General features: G+C 39.4%; 1 protein-coding gene across 3 annotated transcripts in view; it reads left to right on the top strand.

Annotated features, from left to right (window-relative positions):
- Kiaa0586 (KIAA0586 ortholog) overlaps positions 1-18,356 on the top strand; it is a 101,141-nt gene that overhangs the window by 39,847 nt on the left and 42,938 nt on the right. For all 3 annotated transcript variants that reach the window (XM_076922053.1, XM_076922054.1, XM_076922052.1), the window contains 7 exons: positions 2,737-2,817; positions 5,423-5,607; positions 6,610-6,728; positions 12,346-12,545; positions 15,459-15,615; positions 16,456-16,675; positions 17,256-17,503. In XM_076922053.1, coding sequence (XP_076778168.1) covers positions 2,737-2,817; positions 5,423-5,607; positions 6,610-6,728; positions 12,346-12,545; positions 15,459-15,615; positions 16,456-16,675; positions 17,256-17,503 — 1,210 coding nt within the window. The remainder of the gene's footprint in view (positions 1-2,736; positions 2,818-5,422; positions 5,608-6,609; positions 6,729-12,345; positions 12,546-15,458; positions 15,616-16,455; positions 16,676-17,255; positions 17,504-18,356) is intronic.

Raw genomic sequence — 18,356 nt, 5'->3', positions numbered from 1 at the left:
AACAGATTAACCAGCATTTTACAATATGAAAACAAATATGACCCACAATTATGTTAAAGGACATTTTAACTCACTACAAACTCTGAAGTTCAAAATGAGATCAACAAAAAATTATTTTTCCCAGCATACCAACAAAAACCACAATAACGTTTTATAATTCAAAGTATTTCTGAGAACAAGAAACTAGATTGTCAGGAGCTAAGTCAGCGGAACCAGGGCTACACTGTGTGTGTGTGTGTGTTATTTTTATCGAATCATAATTTTTACTCTTTAACATGGGGATTATAAACACAAAAATGCAAGATGTGGGGAAGGGGATGACACAGGAGCATAGGCGTTCAGAGGGAGCACAGATATCCCCCAGAACAGGGCATCAGCTGGGTGAAGGCTCAGGGGTCAGGTCACTACGACTCTGCCCATGATTCACCCGTCTCCATCTAACTTGGTACTATCCGCCAAAGGCTGCCCATCCACAAGGTCTATGACCACTCAGGCTGGCAGACCTCAACAAAAGCTGCCTGTTTACAATAGTCTACAGCCCTCTGTTTCAGCGTTTTCCCATAGAGACCCAAGACTCCATGTTAGCAGACATGAAAGTCAGGCCCATTGCTGATCCTAGGCTCATGGCAGACTCTAGGCCTTCAGTGCATAAGCAGGGCTGTCCCTGACATCTCCTCCCTTCTCCAAGTATAGAAGGACCGTGGCGATTCTAATCTTGCCAAGGTGGGGATAGAGGCCTGACCTCCAGTAATTAAAGGGGACCTTGTAATGGCTCCAGTCCTCCTGTCGTTGTTCAGTGAGGCATAAGGGCCATACCCGTCCCGATGTCTTTTTCCTGGAGAGGGGATACTTTTGACATCAACCCCTATGCAGTCAGGCTTGTCCCTCAGGGAACCCAGAAACATATTTTTAACTTTTATTTATATTCCCCTGCAGTGCTTAGCCTCGCAGCCCAAGCAAGAATTCAGATCGCCAGACAGAGGGGGTTCTGGGTGGCCCCTCTCTGCTTGGTCTAGGGGCAGAAGTCCCCTCTTTTAGGTTGGGTGGAGATGGGACTTGGGAACACCCTGGGTAGAGTATCATCCTCATCTAGAGTCTCGTGGTCCTCCGGTCCTCCATAATTGACATATGATAATCTTTCTGAATAGATTTTGCTATCAGATTATATCTATCTGTTGTTTCACAAAGTTAGCCTATTTAAGGCCCAGAGACCAAAGGAAATAAGTAAAAATAACCAAATTAATGATCCCAAGATGGAAGGAAGTAGAATTAACAATCCTGGAGAGGTTGAAGACCAACTCTTGTACAAGCTCTCATTTTTCTCTTTCTGTCTCTCTTTTCTCAAGACCTCCTCTGACCTTTTCATGCTCTCTTTAACCATCTTATTTATTTCTTAAATTTATGTGTGGGCCTGAGTGAAGCTTTATATGCATCAAGCCCATGCAGGTGCCCATAGAGGCCAGAGGGTGCTGGACTCCCTTAAACTGGGGTTCCAGGCATTGGCACTGCCTGGTGTGGGTGCTGTGAGGCAGCCCACCTCTGCCAGAGCAGCAAATGCTTGTGACCTGTGAGACCTAGTCTATCTCTTTTTAACTTAAATTACATTTTTATTTGGTATGTGTATGTGTGTGTGCACACATGTGTACAATGCACGTGCATGGGTGTGTGCATGTAGAGGTCAGAAGACAACTTTTAGGAGTTCTTTCCTAACGTGGTTTTCAGAATCACATGTCTGGCTCGTTGACAAGTATAAGCCAGGTAAAGACCTACTTTACTTGCTGACTTACTGAGCCATCTTGCTGGCCCTGTTTTTCTTTACTTTTAAAATGATTGGAATCTGTTTCTGACTTTTGTGAGTCTGTGAATGTGTACACGTACATAACTACATGTGGAAGTGTTTCCCTCAGTGTGTAAAACTAGCCTGTTGATAGTTGTTTAAATTTTCCACTGCAGTCTGGGGCTATGGCTTAGTGGGTAAGAGCACTTGCAACTAAGCCTTAGGACCTGTGTTGAATCCTTAGACCACATGATAACAGGAGAAAACTGACCTGTAATTGTCCTTTGACCCTCCACAGGAAGGCTTTGATACCATTGTGGATATACACAGAATAAAATAAAGAAATGTAAATTTCTTCACATTGGTATTTGTGGTGTAGTTTAAATGTCAGACTGGAATGTGTGTTTTTCTCACACTGTAGCCCAGCCTGTCAGAGACCTCATTAAGTAACCCTGTTAGCTTTAAACTCCCGGTCATTCTCCTGTCCTAGGCTCCTGAGTTCTGTAGTTAAAAGGTATGAAACATCTTACCTTGATAATTAAAAAATATTTTTTATTTTTATTGAAAATTATTTTTATTGAAAATAATTTTTTGGCTAGGTAGTGGGGCGCATGTCTTCAATCCTAGCACTCAAGAGGCAGAGGCAGGCAGATCTCTGAGAGTTCTAAGCCAGCCTGGTTTACAGAGCAAGTTCCAAGACAGCCAGGGTTACACAGAGAAACCCTATCTTGAAAAAGCAAAACAACAACAATAAATATATATATGTATATATTTATCATTATTGAAATGAGAGATAATAGATTGAGGACTGACCTGTATCTCATTTACTAATTAAATCACTTCTGAACAGAATATTAAAATAACAGGGTTATATTAGTATTATAGTATATGTGAAAATATGAGAAATTATATATATTTTAAATTTGAAGGCAATAAAACTTTCTAAAATGTTTCCTTAGACTCCAGAATTTATGAAGGTGGATGAAGAAGAGGTGCCCCTTCCAGGAACTAACTTTGATGAAGTAATCGATGTTATTCAGGTAACAAAGCTTAGAGACATGGGAAGTCATTTTCTTATGAATATTTTTCTAGTTGGTTGAATGTATTTTGACTGTCACAACTATGTTGCAGACCTTTGAGAAACATGACTTTATTTTTATTTAAATAGACTTTAAATTTTAAATATGCTTATTTAAATTTTTTTTTAAAGATTATGAGGTTTGTTGTTTTATTTCCCTGTCGTGTAGTGTTGTCTTCATAAGCTTAATGCTAATCCAGGGTTTCCCGCCTGGACCATGCCTGCTGCCTTCAGTCTCTCTCACTTCCCCCATCCCATTCCATGTAATTCTTGATTTCTGGAGGCAACGTTAGGTCTATATTGGAAAAAGTTATGGATAGTCAAAAGTCCGAGGAAAACCTCATATGTCAGTTATGAAAATTATGGAAATAATAAAGCAGGAAAGATAGGAAAACATGAAACACAGGAACAATGGAAATACATATGAGATTATTTTAATGTTAAGAATAAGACATTTAGCATTAGCGAGAATACTTTTCACATTTCTTTGACTTTTAAACTAAGACTAACTTTGTTAATGAAAAATGAGAGACAGGAGGAACGACTCAGTGAAGAGCATTGCTGCTCTGCAGAGGAGCTGAGTTCAGTTCTTAGCATCCACGTGATGAGAGAGGATCCAGCTTTTTTCCTCTAACCCCTGATGGCTCCTGCACATGCTGAACACACACTTACACTCAGACACACACACGCACGCACACACGCACACGCACGCACGTGCACAAAATATGCACATATTTTAAATAAAATTTAATTCTTAGACTGTGCAGAGGTAGGCACTGTGTTTGTACTCGAGATGTGTTTCCCCATGTGAAGGCTATGCAGTGTTTTGAGGCTAGGAACCTTATTTGTCTTTATAGTCCCAGCATGCTGTTACTGTTTAATAGAATTGGTTTCTCAACATGTAAGTGGAAGAGACAGTTAGAGAACTCAGAATGGATTGGGGCTGACTGACAGGGTGTCTTCTACCCTGGCTCTCGCACTCTGTCTGAGGTGAGGGCTTGATTCCTCACAGGATAGTGAGGAGCTGTGATATTTAAAGAGACTGGATGTTTTTGAGATGCTTATTTAATTATAGATAAAATTATATCTGTAATTTGGGTCACAATGATCTATGAAAGAGAAAATGGATGGGGTGAACAACTTCGGTGGCAGAGTTGACTGTGACTGATGATTGTTGAGCTGGGGACTAGGTAAATGCAGTTCGTATCATTTATATTTAACAGGTAGTACCCAAGCATTATTTTGTTCATTTTTAAACATGTGACATTTTTCATAAGGAAAAGCTAAAAGACATCAGAGAAATAACTTTGGAATGTTGTGGGGAGCCGACAGAAGGCCGCTATCAGCTTTGCAGCCATCTTGAGCCATATACCCTGACAAGAGGCTTGATTGCATTATCCTACAACAGCTGAGCACACTCTGATAACATCTTGCTTTAGATACCCAGGATCTTCCCTTGGGTGTGTGAGACTTAAAGGCGTGACTTAGAGGCATGGCTTAGAAGTGAGACATATGAAAGGTAAGAGGCAGACAGAAGAGTAGAACTTGAAACTAGGAATTAGGTTAGAGAGTACAACTTGGAACTAGGAATTAGGTTAGAGAGTACAACTTGGAGTACAACTTGGAGTAGGAATTAGGCATTGAGGAAGAAGACACTTGGACTAGAGAACTCGGAAGAAGAATTATTAGACATTAGGCACTTAGCACTTGGAAGAAGTAATTTGGAACTTGGAGGCACTAGGGACTAAGAACTAGGGACTAGGAACTCAAGACTTGGGACTTGGACTAGGAAGAAAGACTGAAGAATAAACGGGATTGAATCACACTCTGTCTGGTCTCCATTCTTCATATCCGTCCTCACTCTCTCTCTTGCTGAACCCTGACCCGCGGACCGGAGCTGCTTTTGGCAGTGTGGGTCCCAACATTGACAGAATGGTTCAAGACATTTTGGACACCAAACGTGGGGTAGTGCAGTTCTCAACATTTCTGGCCCCCAAGTGTGGGACAGCTCAGGCCGCGACAAAATGTGATATGATGATGAAAGTCATGTGTAAGATAAAATATTTAAATGTAAGTTGCAGGTTCTTATAGATGAAGAAATGTGTGGGATCCTTGGTTTTTGTGTGTGTGTGTGTGTGTGTGTGTGTGATAATTAAGCTCATAAATCTTTGGTATTTCATAAGGTTTAATGCTAGACTCCCCAAATTTTCTAGCTTCGTGACTATACAGAATTAATATTGATATTTATTTTAGTATTTTGTGTATTGTGATGTGAAATCAAACTCAGAGTAGGCAAGTGTTCTACCATTGAACCATACCCGGAGTCTGAACATTGAGTTGAAAAAAGACTGTATAAATGCATTTTTCTCCAGTGTTATGTCTGATTCATGTCTGTGTTGTGATAAGTGTAGTGCGTGTGGCATGTTTAATGTTGTACCACCTAAGGAGAAAGGCTGTTGGCTGGCTTGTGAGTGTTGGCTAATTCATACAGCTGAGTTCTTTGCCTATGCTTGGCACATGTTGAACAAATACTTGAATATAATGGTTTTGTTTTGTTATGTTTCCAGGAAGAGGAACAACAGGATGAGATTCCTGAGCCAGTGTTGGAGTTTAACAGAAGTGTTAAAGTTGCTCCTACAAAGTACAGTGGTCCTTCATTTCCTCCCACAGCTTCTGCCCCCCGTCCCACCACGGATATGTTAGATAAAGTAATTGAGAGAAAAGAAACATTGGAAAATAGTTTAATTCAGTGGTAAGTTTATAATTCTTTTGGTGTGAATAAAACCAGAAGAGCAAATAAAAAATTGGAAATGGCTTAGAAGAATATTCAGTGAGGTGAGAGATAGTATTCTGGTGTATAAATAAAGCCAGAGACACAGTAGAAACTTAGCTTTTAAGACCTTAAAATAGGTTTGCGTTGAACAGATGTTTGGAATATATGTCAGGTTATTAACTACTTATCTCTGAATCTAAGCTTATGAGTGACCTGACCAATTTAAAAAAAAAAAAAAAAAAGCAAACTAGTTTTCTGAATTTTCCCACAGTAAACATCTATCATTTATATGACAATAATTTTTAATTATAATTTTTAATATGACTATTAGCTGCTCTAAAGAAATGTTTTGGAAGAAGGCTTTATTCTCTTCACTTTGCTTTTCCTTTTCTCTTCCTAACAATGCCTTGAAAATACATTTTTCTTTCCTTTTCAAGGAAAATCTCTACCCTGTTTTGCAGTTGGGTGTTCATGTTTTTGATGAGAGAAGAACAGTAGACTCTAGCTGTTTTGTTTTGTTTATAAAGTTGTATCACTCTAGTAAACTCACAAATAGAAGCACCGGATGGCTGGTTTGAGGGTGCTGTTTAAGCACTTGCCTAGTCCCAAACTCTGCTCAGTGAACTGCATGGAGCTTTGATCTGATAGGATTTCATACATGCACGCTGAGTGACAAGCATGCTCTTCAAGTACATGATATACTGGATAACTATCAACCCAAATGATATGCTTAACCAGGGCAGTAGCAGGGAGCTTTCTGTCCAGCTGAAAAGCTTTCAGTTGATTTCATAGTCTGTCTCCCAAAAGGACAGTTTCATGGGCTTGTCTTAGCAGGAAAGACAAGTTCTTTTCCTTCAGCTGTAACTTCCAGAAGGTTGCTTTCCCATGTCCATGCTATGAGTACAGCTTATTCTTTAAATTGATATAGCAAACATTTTATACTTTTAACCAAATTCAGTGTATTTAACTTTATACTTCTAGGGTAGAACAAGAAATAATGTCAAGAATTATCTCTGGGCTCTTTCCACTCCAGCAGCAGGCCAGACTTGATGCCAGTGTCTCAGTAAGTGAGGCAAGCGAACCATCAGCTTTTGACATTGGTACGTCAGATGGAGCATGTTCTTAATTTAATTACTATGGATTTCTGAATCCCTGAGGTCAAATGGATCCTTGGCCGTCTCACTGTTTGCTTCTCTGCGGATGTGATTAGTATTCCTTTCCCCTCTTACTTCAGATTCCCGCTTTGGGGTTGCTGAGCCATCCTCTAGGATTCTATTGTTCCTCCACAGAAATACGTCTGTGTCTGTGTATAAATTATATCAGTATGTTATGTAATGTACATACACATGTGTTATTGTGGAGGAACAATAGAATGCTGTATACATGCATGCCCAGGTCAGAGACAGCTTTTGTCTCTTCCACAGTGGGTTCTAGGAGCTACTGAGGTCATCAGCTGGGCGCCTGTACCCTAAAACATCTTCCTGGCAACTCCTTTTACTTTTCTATTGCTGCAACCTAGTACCTAGCAAAGGGAACTTTAGACAGGAAGGATTTATTTTGTGTGATGGTTTGAGAGAGTAGAAGTTCATTGTCATAAGAAAGACATGGCAATGGGAGTGTGCTGTGTCCAGCCAAGTCCTCACTCAGAGAGCATGGGAGCATCATATAGCCGCCACATCACATCCTTAGGAAGTGAGGAGACAATGCCTCATATGTAACTCTTTTTTCTTTTGAATAAAGTCCAGAGCCCTAGTCCATGAGATGGTATTGGCCACATTAGGGTGGGTCGTTTCCTCATGGTTAAATCTCTCTGGAAATGTTCTCACAGAAGGTCCAGAGGTATGTCTCCTAGTTGATTCCAAAATCCATTAAGTTGATATCATGAGAATGCATTTATAATAGGTATCAATGTAGTATGGCTGTCTGGCAGGCTGTCTGGCGTGTCTTTCTCACTCAGCTGACTACATCATTCAGTAGCGAAGCCGCCGCTGCTCTGCCCCGCCCTTGGCCGCCACCGATGAGGTTTAAGTCCACACTGAATGGTTCAATGAGCCGTTCCTCTGATTCTCCCTCTCGTTTGCTTCAACTCCTTGTGATTCTTTCCCCCTCCTTTTCCTAATTTTCTTCCTCAACCCCCCCCCCCCAGTTTTCCTTCTTTATTCTTCCTTCTCTACCTCCCACTTACTCTGCCCTATGTCCTTTCTTTCTCTCTTTAGAAAACAAACAGGCAAACAAACCAGAATTTTAAAAATGGAAAGAAAAATCACAAGAAACACAAACCAAAGAAGCTGTAAGAACACAAAGTCAAAAATAAAGCTCAAACAAAGCAATATGATACAGAAAGTCTGTAGAATTCCCATTGAGTTCATTTTGTTTTGGCCATCTTTTGCTGAGGATGGGGCTGTCCTTAAGTCTGGTCAGTATATCCAGTGAGACTCCACTAGAGAAAACTAATTTATTATTTTTTTTGCAAGCTTGGGGTTTTTCTTTTTGCAAGCTTCTTGGCAAGAGATGGGATGCCAGGGGCTGCCCTGCCTGGGATGGGTTGAAGTGGAGCACAGCTTCGGACACAGACCAAAGACTGATGATTCCCAGCCTTTGAATTCTCTGTTTTGTGCTAAAAACTTAATTCTTTCTTACTGTTTTTATGTGCTGAAGACTTAACTCTTTTCTTATTGTTCTGTGCTGAAAACTTAACTCTTAATTACTGTTTTGTGCTTCATTAAGTGCTGGGGAAACTTTTTTCTCTCTTATTATTTATAATTCTCTGTTCTTGAATAAGTGGTGGAAAACTTAATCCTACTTACATTATAAACTTACTGTGTAATTCTCTGACAACATGTGAGGTGTAGCAGTGGGGAGCTCAGTGGAGGATGTATTGCTAAGGTTCCTTTTTCTCTTGTCTAGAAGCCTGGCCCGTTGCTGGCCAAGCAAGAGAGAGGCTTGGAACAAGTAACTTTTAGTGAACCAGGAAAAGAAACTCATGCTCGCAGATTAAAAAAATGTTTACACAAGCAAACATGCATACACACACACAGTCATATATATATTCACCTTTTTGTTGGGCCCAACCATCTTTCTCATCAGCTTACATATTTATATGCACACACCTCTTCTTACAAATGCCTATACGTATAGGTGGATGGAACAAAACCCCCCACGAGCAGGTTTCATTGTGCAAGTGCCAAAGCAGAAAAAACCTCACTCATTCTGGATGAAAAATAAGCTTCAACCTTTATTGATTGAGAAAGAAAAAAGTCTACCTTTTTATTGAGTATAAAAAAACCCTGTCCTCATCAGTAAGAAGAAACTGGCTGTTTAGAAGAAACCTGTCTCACGGTAGGAAGCAGCCTGCCTGCTGTCTGCTCTGCTGTGCTCTGCTCAGCTCTGCCTCTCCTCTGCTTCTGCTCTTCTTATTGTCATCGTTCCTAGTTCCTGTACTTTTTCAGGACACATGATCACATGGTATTATTCTAAGTATGTTTTTTCAAAGTTCACAACAAGTTTAAACATAAATCATAAATAAGAAGTAATGACAGATGTTCACATGTGTTTCCATTAAGACTAGGTATCTTATTTAGCAGTCATTATCTGTCACTAGCTCCACAGGTTTAAGAGTTTAAAAACAATAATTCTTTTTTTTCTTCCCCATGAGACTCAGGCAGAGTCACACGGGGAAAGCGGGATTCAAACCGGGGGGGGGGGGGGGGGGGGGGAGCAAAGGGCGCGGGTTCGCCCTCTGCAGGCCGCTGCGCCACCGCGCCACCGCTGGCTTGCTAAAAACAATAATTCTTATATCTAAGTCAGCATGGTTTTGTCAAGAGGCAAATCATCTGCCTGGTGTCTCATTAGTTGAAATTTTGTTTAGATAAATCCAGTCAATATTTTATCTTCTGTCCTTGTACCTACAATAAATTGTTGATTCTAAGTGTATGACCTTTAGTTATCAGATAACGGTTTTACATTCAGCCTAATTGGAATGTTTTCCATGGTCATAAATCTGTTTTAGGCATGGTTTCTATCTTAGTACAATTAGCTCATGACACATGAAGGTTTATAGAACCCTAATTGCAGCTTTCATATTATAGAGGGCTCAGGAATTCTATAGAATAATTATTAGGAATTATGAAATCATCAATTTGTCTCTATTGGATTATTACAATAGAGTATATCTTCATTGATCTGCAGAAAATCTGCCCAATAAAGTGGGCAGTAATTGTTATATTAATTTAATAATGACAGGAAAGGCATATCGGCAATAAGAGTCCATCCTGAGATGAGATTTCTGAAAGCCTTGCAATTCAGAATTATCCATCGCAGCCATGCAAAACGATGTGTCATCTCCAGAAGGTCACTTGTATGCCTTTCCTAGATGGCTCCTAACCTGGGGAGCTTGTGCCTGCTTCTCTTTCTCATTTGGGATCCAGTCTGGCTTGAATCTGGGTGGCCCCTGTGCATGTTGCCACGGTCTCTGAGTTCATGTGTGTCAGTCCTGTTGTGTCTGGACACTCTTCTTGGTGTCCTCCGTCTTCTCTGGCTCTTTCTAGTCTTCCCACTTCCTCTTCTGCACAGAGGAGAGGGTTGATGGAGACATTCCTCTTCGGACTGAGTGTCCCAAAGTCTCTCACTCTCAGCACGTTGTCTAGTCTAGGTCTCTGTGTTAGTGAATGTTGGCTTTAAAGCCGTTGATAGGCATGCTATAATCCACATAACCACAGAGATTAGGTATAGAAAAAGGGTTTGTGGGGTAGGGAGGATCTCCCAAGGAATTCAGAATCCAAGAAAGGGGAAATAAAATACACTGTGGAGGTATGTGTGTGGGTGGGGGATGGTCTGAAGCAGGAAGATTAAATGGGAATGGGGGGAAAAGGAGTTTAAGGGAGGGCCAACTAACACTAAGGACCGTTTGAGGGGTCATATGGAAATGAATTAGTACTACTGTAGAAGCTTCTTAAAATGCATATATTATATATACATATATGTATATTTGTGTGTATATATGTGTATATCTATGTATATATATATATATATATGAATGAAAGACACCAGTCTTTTTAAAATTATAATTTAGTTGCCTTCAAATTCACCAGTTCTAAGCATAGAGTTTGACAAGTTTTAAAATAGTTATGCATTCAATCATGTCAGAAAACATTTCTGTCAATATCAAAGTATTCCTATGCTGCTCTGTAGCCAGTTCCTGTGTGCAGTGGCTCCAACTGCGTTTGGCTTCCTGTCACTATATTTTAATCTTTTGAAGACTTTCATACATGAGTACCATATAACATGATTTTATTTTTGTTGGCTGACTTTATTTAGCATGGCATTTTTTTTATTAATTGTGTGTGTGTGTGTATCTATCTGTGTACACATGTATGCTACAGTGTGCTCTGGTTGTCAGAGGACAACTTGAAGGGTTGTTTTTGTTTTTTTCCTTCCACTATGGTTCCAGGGGTTAAACTCAGGTGGTCAGGCATGGCAGTAAGCATTTTTTACCTGTCAGCCATCTTGCCTATCCTGGTGTAATATTTTGGCAATCATGTTTTTGCTTATGTTGGTATTATATGCTGGATATATCATAATTTGTTAATCTAGTTACCAGTTGGTTGATGTTTATTGTCTTTTAGTTTGGGTCTATCATAAAACTGATAAGAATAGTTGCTTACAATTTTTTATTTGGACACAGCTTTTAATTTGTCCTAGTCATGTGATAAATAAATGGTTAAAGGACTTGCTGAGCATTTTCCAAGTAGAGGTACCATGACAGATCCTAGGCAGTCCTGTGGCTCTGTTTGCCTGTCTCTGAATATGCCGAGTAGTATGATGGCTAACAGAATCTAATTGTGATATACAGGTTTTCTTTCATCTGTGCATGCGTGCATGCCTGTTTGTCAGTGTGTCTGTGTGTTCCCAGGGACCCTACCATTCACTGATTCCTTCAACACTCATAGTCTATTTTGAGTTAAGGTTTATGTGTAATAGAAAATGAGGATGTAAAATGCTTTCATTTTTTCTTTATTCTTTCTCCTTTTGCATATGGGTTTCAGATTTCTCTAGTATTCTTTAAAAGATTATTCTTTCTCCATTGAATTATCTTAATATTTTTATTGAAAGCTAATTGGCCATAAATTTGTAGATCTTTCTGTTCTTCCTTTTTATTTAATTGTTTTAATGTGTGTTTGTCTGCATTATTTTATGTGCACCACATGTGTCCTTTTTAAAAACCATTTCTTCTTCCTGTCTTTGCACTCTTGGGATAGCCTGTTCTTCCTTTACAGCCTGATCTTTTACTTCCCAAACCCTGCTATAGAAGCTTGAGGAGGCTTAGCATGCAGTGTCCCTGAACTAGAGGGAGAGAAGGTTCGCCTCCCGCTTAATGTATCCTTGTGTTTTGGTCGGGACTGGAAATGGAATTGTTTCCAGCTGAGAAAATTTGGTATAGCTGTAATACTTTTCATTAGCCTCTGCATTAGTGGGGAAGAAGGCATATTAAGTGAATTTTTACTTGAGTGTTTTTCTCCCTTTTGGTTTGTTGAAAAGGAACGTTCGTTTAAGCTGTTATCTTTGTCTTTCTTGTAGAAGTCGCTTTGCTTCTCTTCTCAGTGTTCACCCCACCTTTAGTGCTTACACACACAGCTATCAGCCTTTGTAAGACCTTAAGAAGTAAGGTGTGGCTGCAGCCATGTTCTTTGGCATTATCTGAAGTTCTTGTTTTTGTAGTCACAGGAACAAGCAGTGGAGTGCTGCAGCATATGGTTGATGCCGGAGTTCCCATGAACTCAGACACGATCAGCCATTTTGTCAATGAAGCTCTGGCTGAGACCATTGCTGTCATGTTAGCTGACAGAGAGGCAAAGAAGCAAGGGCCTGCTGCTGCAAGTGTTTCTGGTGATCTTTCAAGAACTGAAACTAACCTGTCGGTAGGAATGACTTTCTGTTCTTTTGTAACTTAAGAATTGTGGGGAATTCTTAGACATTATTAAAGAGCAATCTGTGTGCGTGTGTGTGTGTGTGCATGTGTGTGTCTTTCTTTCTGTTTGTGTTTGCTTGAGACAGTCTCACCCTATAGTCCAAGCTGGTCTGGAATCTTTGTCTCTGTAGCTCAGGGTGGCCTCAAGCTCAAGATAACCCTCCTACTTCAGAATATATAAAAAATGCTGCTATTATATGTAGGAGCCATCACACCTACAAAAAAAAGAGAGAGATTTTAAACTTAATGTTATAAGATCATAGATTGTGATAGAATTTTATTACTTCCTTTTCCTAGCATTTTATTATTTTAATTTTTGAGATTAGTTTTTTTTTGTAGCCCAAGCTGGCTTTGAAGTCACTAATGCACCTGAAGGTGGCCTGGCTTTGAACTGGATTCAAGTATGAGCTATCGTACTCAACTTAGCTTTCTTTTTCTTTTTTCTCTTTTTCTTTTCTCTCTTTTTTTTTTTTTTCAGAAAATTTAAACTCTACAGAAAAGTTACAAGTGTGTTACAGTGATCAGTTTCCTTCTGTATTTACTTTCTAAATTTCACATTGATGGCAGTCGAATATATTCTAAAATCTATCTCTATGTATGCTATATACTAAAAAAATTATTTAAGTGTATGAGTGTTTTGTCTGGATATTTGTCTGCTACTTGCATGTAGTACCCTCACAAGCCAGAAGAAGGCATCTGATCTCCTAGAACAGAGAGTCATAAGCTTCCCTGTGCGTGCTGGGAATTGAACCCATGTCCTCTGGAACAACAGACAGTGCTTTTAACTGCTAAGTCATCTCTCCAGCCCTATATTGTATTCTTTTTAAAAAGTTTGAAAGTTGGGAATATGTGACTAAGAGGAAATTCTTCCCTAAGAGGAATATTTCCCTAAGAGGAAATGTTCTGGTTTTTATTGATCATTTTCAGTAAACCTATAGAAGTAACGGGTCAGGACACTTCATCCATATATATTGTTTACTTTTCTCACGTTGCCCACCTCCATGCCCTCTTTTGTCTTCCTCCTACTCCGTGTTGAAACCAATGGTCTTCCTCCTCTCCCTGAGGATTTGTTTGTACTTTCCTGTCACACACTTTAATATCTAGGTTCTACATACAAAGATACTTTCTTACTTTACTAATTTAGGAGAAAATGTATTTCATATATTTTATTATTGTTTGTCTGCTCACCATCGCTAAGTTAAATAGAATTTCTAATCTATTGTAGAAATGATACAAATCCAAAGTTGACTTTGTTACAAACTTTAGAAAACTCTGCAGCTATTTCTGACCTTGTAAATCACAAAGACATACAGGTGAATCCTGTAAACTAATCTTTTATGTATAAAGCTATACATTTGACTATTTTGTTGTTGTTGTTGTTTTGAAACAGGGTTTCTCTGGATAGCCCTGGCTGTCCTGGAATTTGGTCTGTTGACCAGGCTGGCCTAGAATTCATGATCCACCTGCCTCTGCCCCCTGAGTGCTGGGACTAAAGGTGTGCACCACCACCTTTGATTTGACAGAGCTTGGTGCAGTCATATGCTCACATCTGTGCCTTGTTAACTGATGCTGGAACTGTAGACTTCTCAGCTCCACGATGGCTCTCATGGATAATTAAATAACTGATAGAACCTACGGTCTAGCACTCTGCATACTCAGTTCCTAATAGTTTATCATTGTTGGTAATCGGTTACCAGTGCTAGACGAATACCTTCAGATCCTCTTATGAGGAATAGGTGGGCCATTTTATTTGTAAACACAGAGAGAGAGAGATTTTTATGTTGTATTTAAATACAGTCAAGAAGTGGAAAAGATATAGTGTATTCTTTTTCCACATAAAAGATTTTGCTACCTGTTGAGCAGTGTTTCAGGATTTCTAATAATCTTTCATCATTTTGAACAATATTGGGCATGTCCAGGGTAGTATGGCTGTAGACTCTTGCCATCAGTTTAAATTAGGTAGTAGTTTGCAACATGGATGGAAAATATAAAAGCTTTTTAAAGTGGATAATAACGTTCTTAAAATGAACAAAGGAAATGACAAGGTTGTTCCCTCACAGAAAAGAAATACAAATTGCCCACATACCTACGAAAGACCCTGGAACAATAGGCATTCTCCTTGCCTCTGCTGATAGTATAAAGTAGTGCAGTCCTATGGGGAGTTCCACAGTATCTGCTCAGGATTAAAACAGTGCTTTCAGTAGTTAGAGCTGAGAACTTATTACATAGATAAATCTATTTACATGTGGTTGACTTAGGTCAGGATTACTTGATATCTTTGAGGAAAGAAATGAGATAGAAAGGAAACATGACAGTGATTTCACTGTTACCCTTTTATGTCTTTGAATTTTGGAACCTTTTGAATATTGCTTTAGGTGACAATATTACGATGTTTCCTTCATTTCTTGTTTGCATATGGCTCTTATGTTCATCTCTTCTACCTTCTCTTTTTCTTACTTGCTATTACTTTTTACATGGTGAGCCTTTATTCTTAGAGGCTAATGTTTTAACACCTTGTCAGTCAAAGATCTTCTCTTTTGTTGCATGGCCAACCATGCAACCCATCGAGTTTGTAGTTAGGTTTGATTTTTGTCTCTAGCTGATTAATCTTTTCTCTGTATTAGAAGACAGTAACAGTTTTCTTTCAGGCACAGTTACTTCCTTGCTCAGGGGTTTCCTTAGGCCAGTGTTATACTGCTGCCAACTAGTTAAGACCCAGAGCACTCAGGCTTTTACTTGACTGTTGCCTTTTCCATCCACTTCAATCCTGTGTAGTCTGCGATTGAGCTCATAGTACTGTTTCATATCATTTTTGTTTGGGTGGTTATAAACATGCTGTGTTTTTTTCTCTAATTTATCTTAGGCAAGAGTTTGTGCTCCAGTAGCTACACCACAGCCTACTCCCCCGTGCTCACCAGCACCTTTGAAAGAGCACATGGTAGTAAAAACTCCAGATTCCTCTCCCTGCGAATCCGATCAGGATGTGGCTTCTTGTATTAAAGAGATACACGTTGAAAAAGGTAGAAGCCTTGTTTCTTTAAAAACATTGTGTGGTTTTATATGTGCATGTGTGTGTGCCTGTGCCAACACACACTTCATAGCACGTGTGTGAAGGTCAAGGGAGAAGTTTTAACACAGATACCATGGTTGAACTCTGGGTGTCAGGCAAATGCTTGACTTGTGAGGCATCTTGCCTGAACCTAAAACTGGTTTCTATAATTCAGTTTTGCTTTTAGCAACTATAAGTAGGTTTTGCTTAGTAGTCTTTAGTAAGTGGTTTTTTTGGGGGGGGGGGCAGGAAACTAAAGAATTACTTATCACTTGACTGCTTATGCACTATAACAGAGTGCCATACACTGGGTAATTTATAAGTTAAATTAAGAGTTTATTTGTTTGTTTAAGTTCCAGAGACTGTGAAGTCATACCAAGGGGCTGCCTTCTTACTATATTATGAATGACAAAAGGTGTCATATAGCAGCCAGAGAGCAGGAGCCTGAAGGCTGAGGTCTCACTTCTCATGGAGCTGCTAATCCCATGGGCTCATGTGCCCCTGGGTAGCTCACAAGGGTCCTTCCTCTACATTGCAACATATGGGATAAGGATTAAGTTTCCAATATAACTTTCCAGGGAGGCATTCACAGAAAAGTATTATTTCAGAAAATATGTAATTTAATAACTGCTGAAACTGCTTTAAATGTATAGTAGTTGTAAAACCTTAATAAATGTAGAAATGTTCTTATTAAAGCTGTCATTGTCGTCATTATGATTGCCATTATTTAATGCCAGCATTATCTAAAACAAGGAGTCAGCATATTAGAAAGCTATTGACTGAGTCTCTGTTTTCTCGTTCTAACCTTTAGGAAGTGACATGCCTGCTGTCACACTTGTAGGTACGCCAACACGGACTCCTGTCACCACCCCTCCTCCAGCAGCAGCTCTCACCCCAACTTTGTCTGAAATTTCAATTGACAAGTTGAAGTTATCAAGCCCTGAACTTCCCAAGCCATGGGACAGTGGAGACCTGCCACTGGATGAAGAGAATCCTAACTCTCCTCAAGAACTTCTTCACCCAAGAGCTATGTAAGGGATCTCCCACTTATTATTCTGCAGCTCTGCCAGGTCCACTCTTCACACGCTATCCCTGCCATAGAGGGGTAGAGAGAGGCAGGAATTTTCTTTGTAACCAAGGTTGTTATTAAATTGGTAATCCTCCTGCCTTGGCCTCATTAGTGCTGGGATTACAGGCATGTTTCCACCATTCATGGCTTCAATCTATTCTGGGGTAAAAAAAAACTTTTGTAAATTTTAAATATTTTAAAACTAAAAATACTCTCTTGTCTTTGCCAAAGGTTTAAAGTAAATAAGAATAAACCATCAGATTATTAATGAAATATATGATTATTTCTTTAGTATAGATAGGTCATATACTGTGTTCAGTTAATGTTTGTATTGCTAAGCCATATTGATTTCTTTTGTAGCTAGAACAGCTTTCAAGGTGGTCTCTGACAGTCTCACTTTGAGCATAATGACTCATGTTAACTAGTTACAATAGTCACTTTGCTAAAAGAGACTGTATTATGTATGTAATATGCATAAAGACATATAAATGGATGGAGGCCTTCAGTGATTTGTAATTCAAAACGTGCCTTTATCTTTTTAGTGTAATGTCTGTGGCTAATGAAGATCCTGAGAGTGTCGACTTTTCTGCTCAGCCTGCACCTCCGGAGCCAGTTCCCTTAGCATCACTTCCTGAGGGCACCAAGGCCCCTTCTCTCCAGCGGATACCAAGTTCTAGTTCATCAACCCTGGAGAACACTTTGAGCACTGTCACTGAAACAGAAACTTTAGACAGGCATATATCTGAAGGGGAGATCTTATTTAGCTGTGGTCAGAACTTGCCTACCAAGAGTAAGTTAACAAATAGTAATTGACTTTGTTAATTATAATAGTTTTCTTAATGATAACTTCTCTTTTAAAAATATTTTTGTTTATTTCTCCAGATTTAACATGGTTTAATGTTCTGTGCAGGTTGGTTAACTTTTCTGGGCTTTGATTTGAAGAATGAAATCTCCCTCAAAATTCTTTTCTTTAGGATTAATTTGATAATAGCTGGAGATGTATTCTGTTAGTGTATTTTTTGTCTTTGCATGTATATATACCTAAATAATACTTATGTGTGTACCTTTATATAGGGTCACACTGTATATTATTGTAAAACCTGAACTTCTTACAAAGTAATGTGTGGTAAACATATTTCAGTATCAACAGACATGGATCACGCCTTTTTCCAGTAGTTGTTGATCCATTTGGGTAATGCTTAAGTGAGGGGCTGTTTGCCATGTTCCAGACCAGGCTGTAATGACCATCCCTGCATGAATCTGTGCACTTCCCTGATAACTTCCATAGTCCATGTCTACAAGTGGAATGTCTGAGATAAGATTGCCACGTTTAAGTTAGCAAGACACAGTCAGCGTGCTTCATGGAAAGATTAACCAGCCTTTTATTTAAATCAGTTCTTAAGTACATTTAACAGCTTATAGGGGTGCCTGTTTCTCAGTTTCATACCTATTTTGGTCCTTGAAGTTTTTTTCAAATTCTGACAGCTGGAGAGCCAGCTCTGTGCCTAAAAGTACTGGCTGCTCTTCTAGAGGACTAGGTTCAACTCCCAGCACTCACATGGCTGGCTGCTCACACCGATCTGTAAATACAGTTTGAGGGGGTCGGATGCCCTCTTTCTGGCATCCATGGCACCAGGCATGCA

This window comes from Arvicanthis niloticus, chromosome 23 (assembly GCF_011762505.2).
Source record: "Arvicanthis niloticus isolate mArvNil1 chromosome 23, mArvNil1.pat.X, whole genome shotgun sequence".
Taxonomy (NCBI): Eukaryota; Metazoa; Chordata; class Mammalia; order Rodentia; family Muridae; genus Arvicanthis; species Arvicanthis niloticus.
The sequence above is the reverse complement of the archived record's forward strand: the minus strand, read 5'-3'. Positions and strand labels throughout refer to the sequence as shown.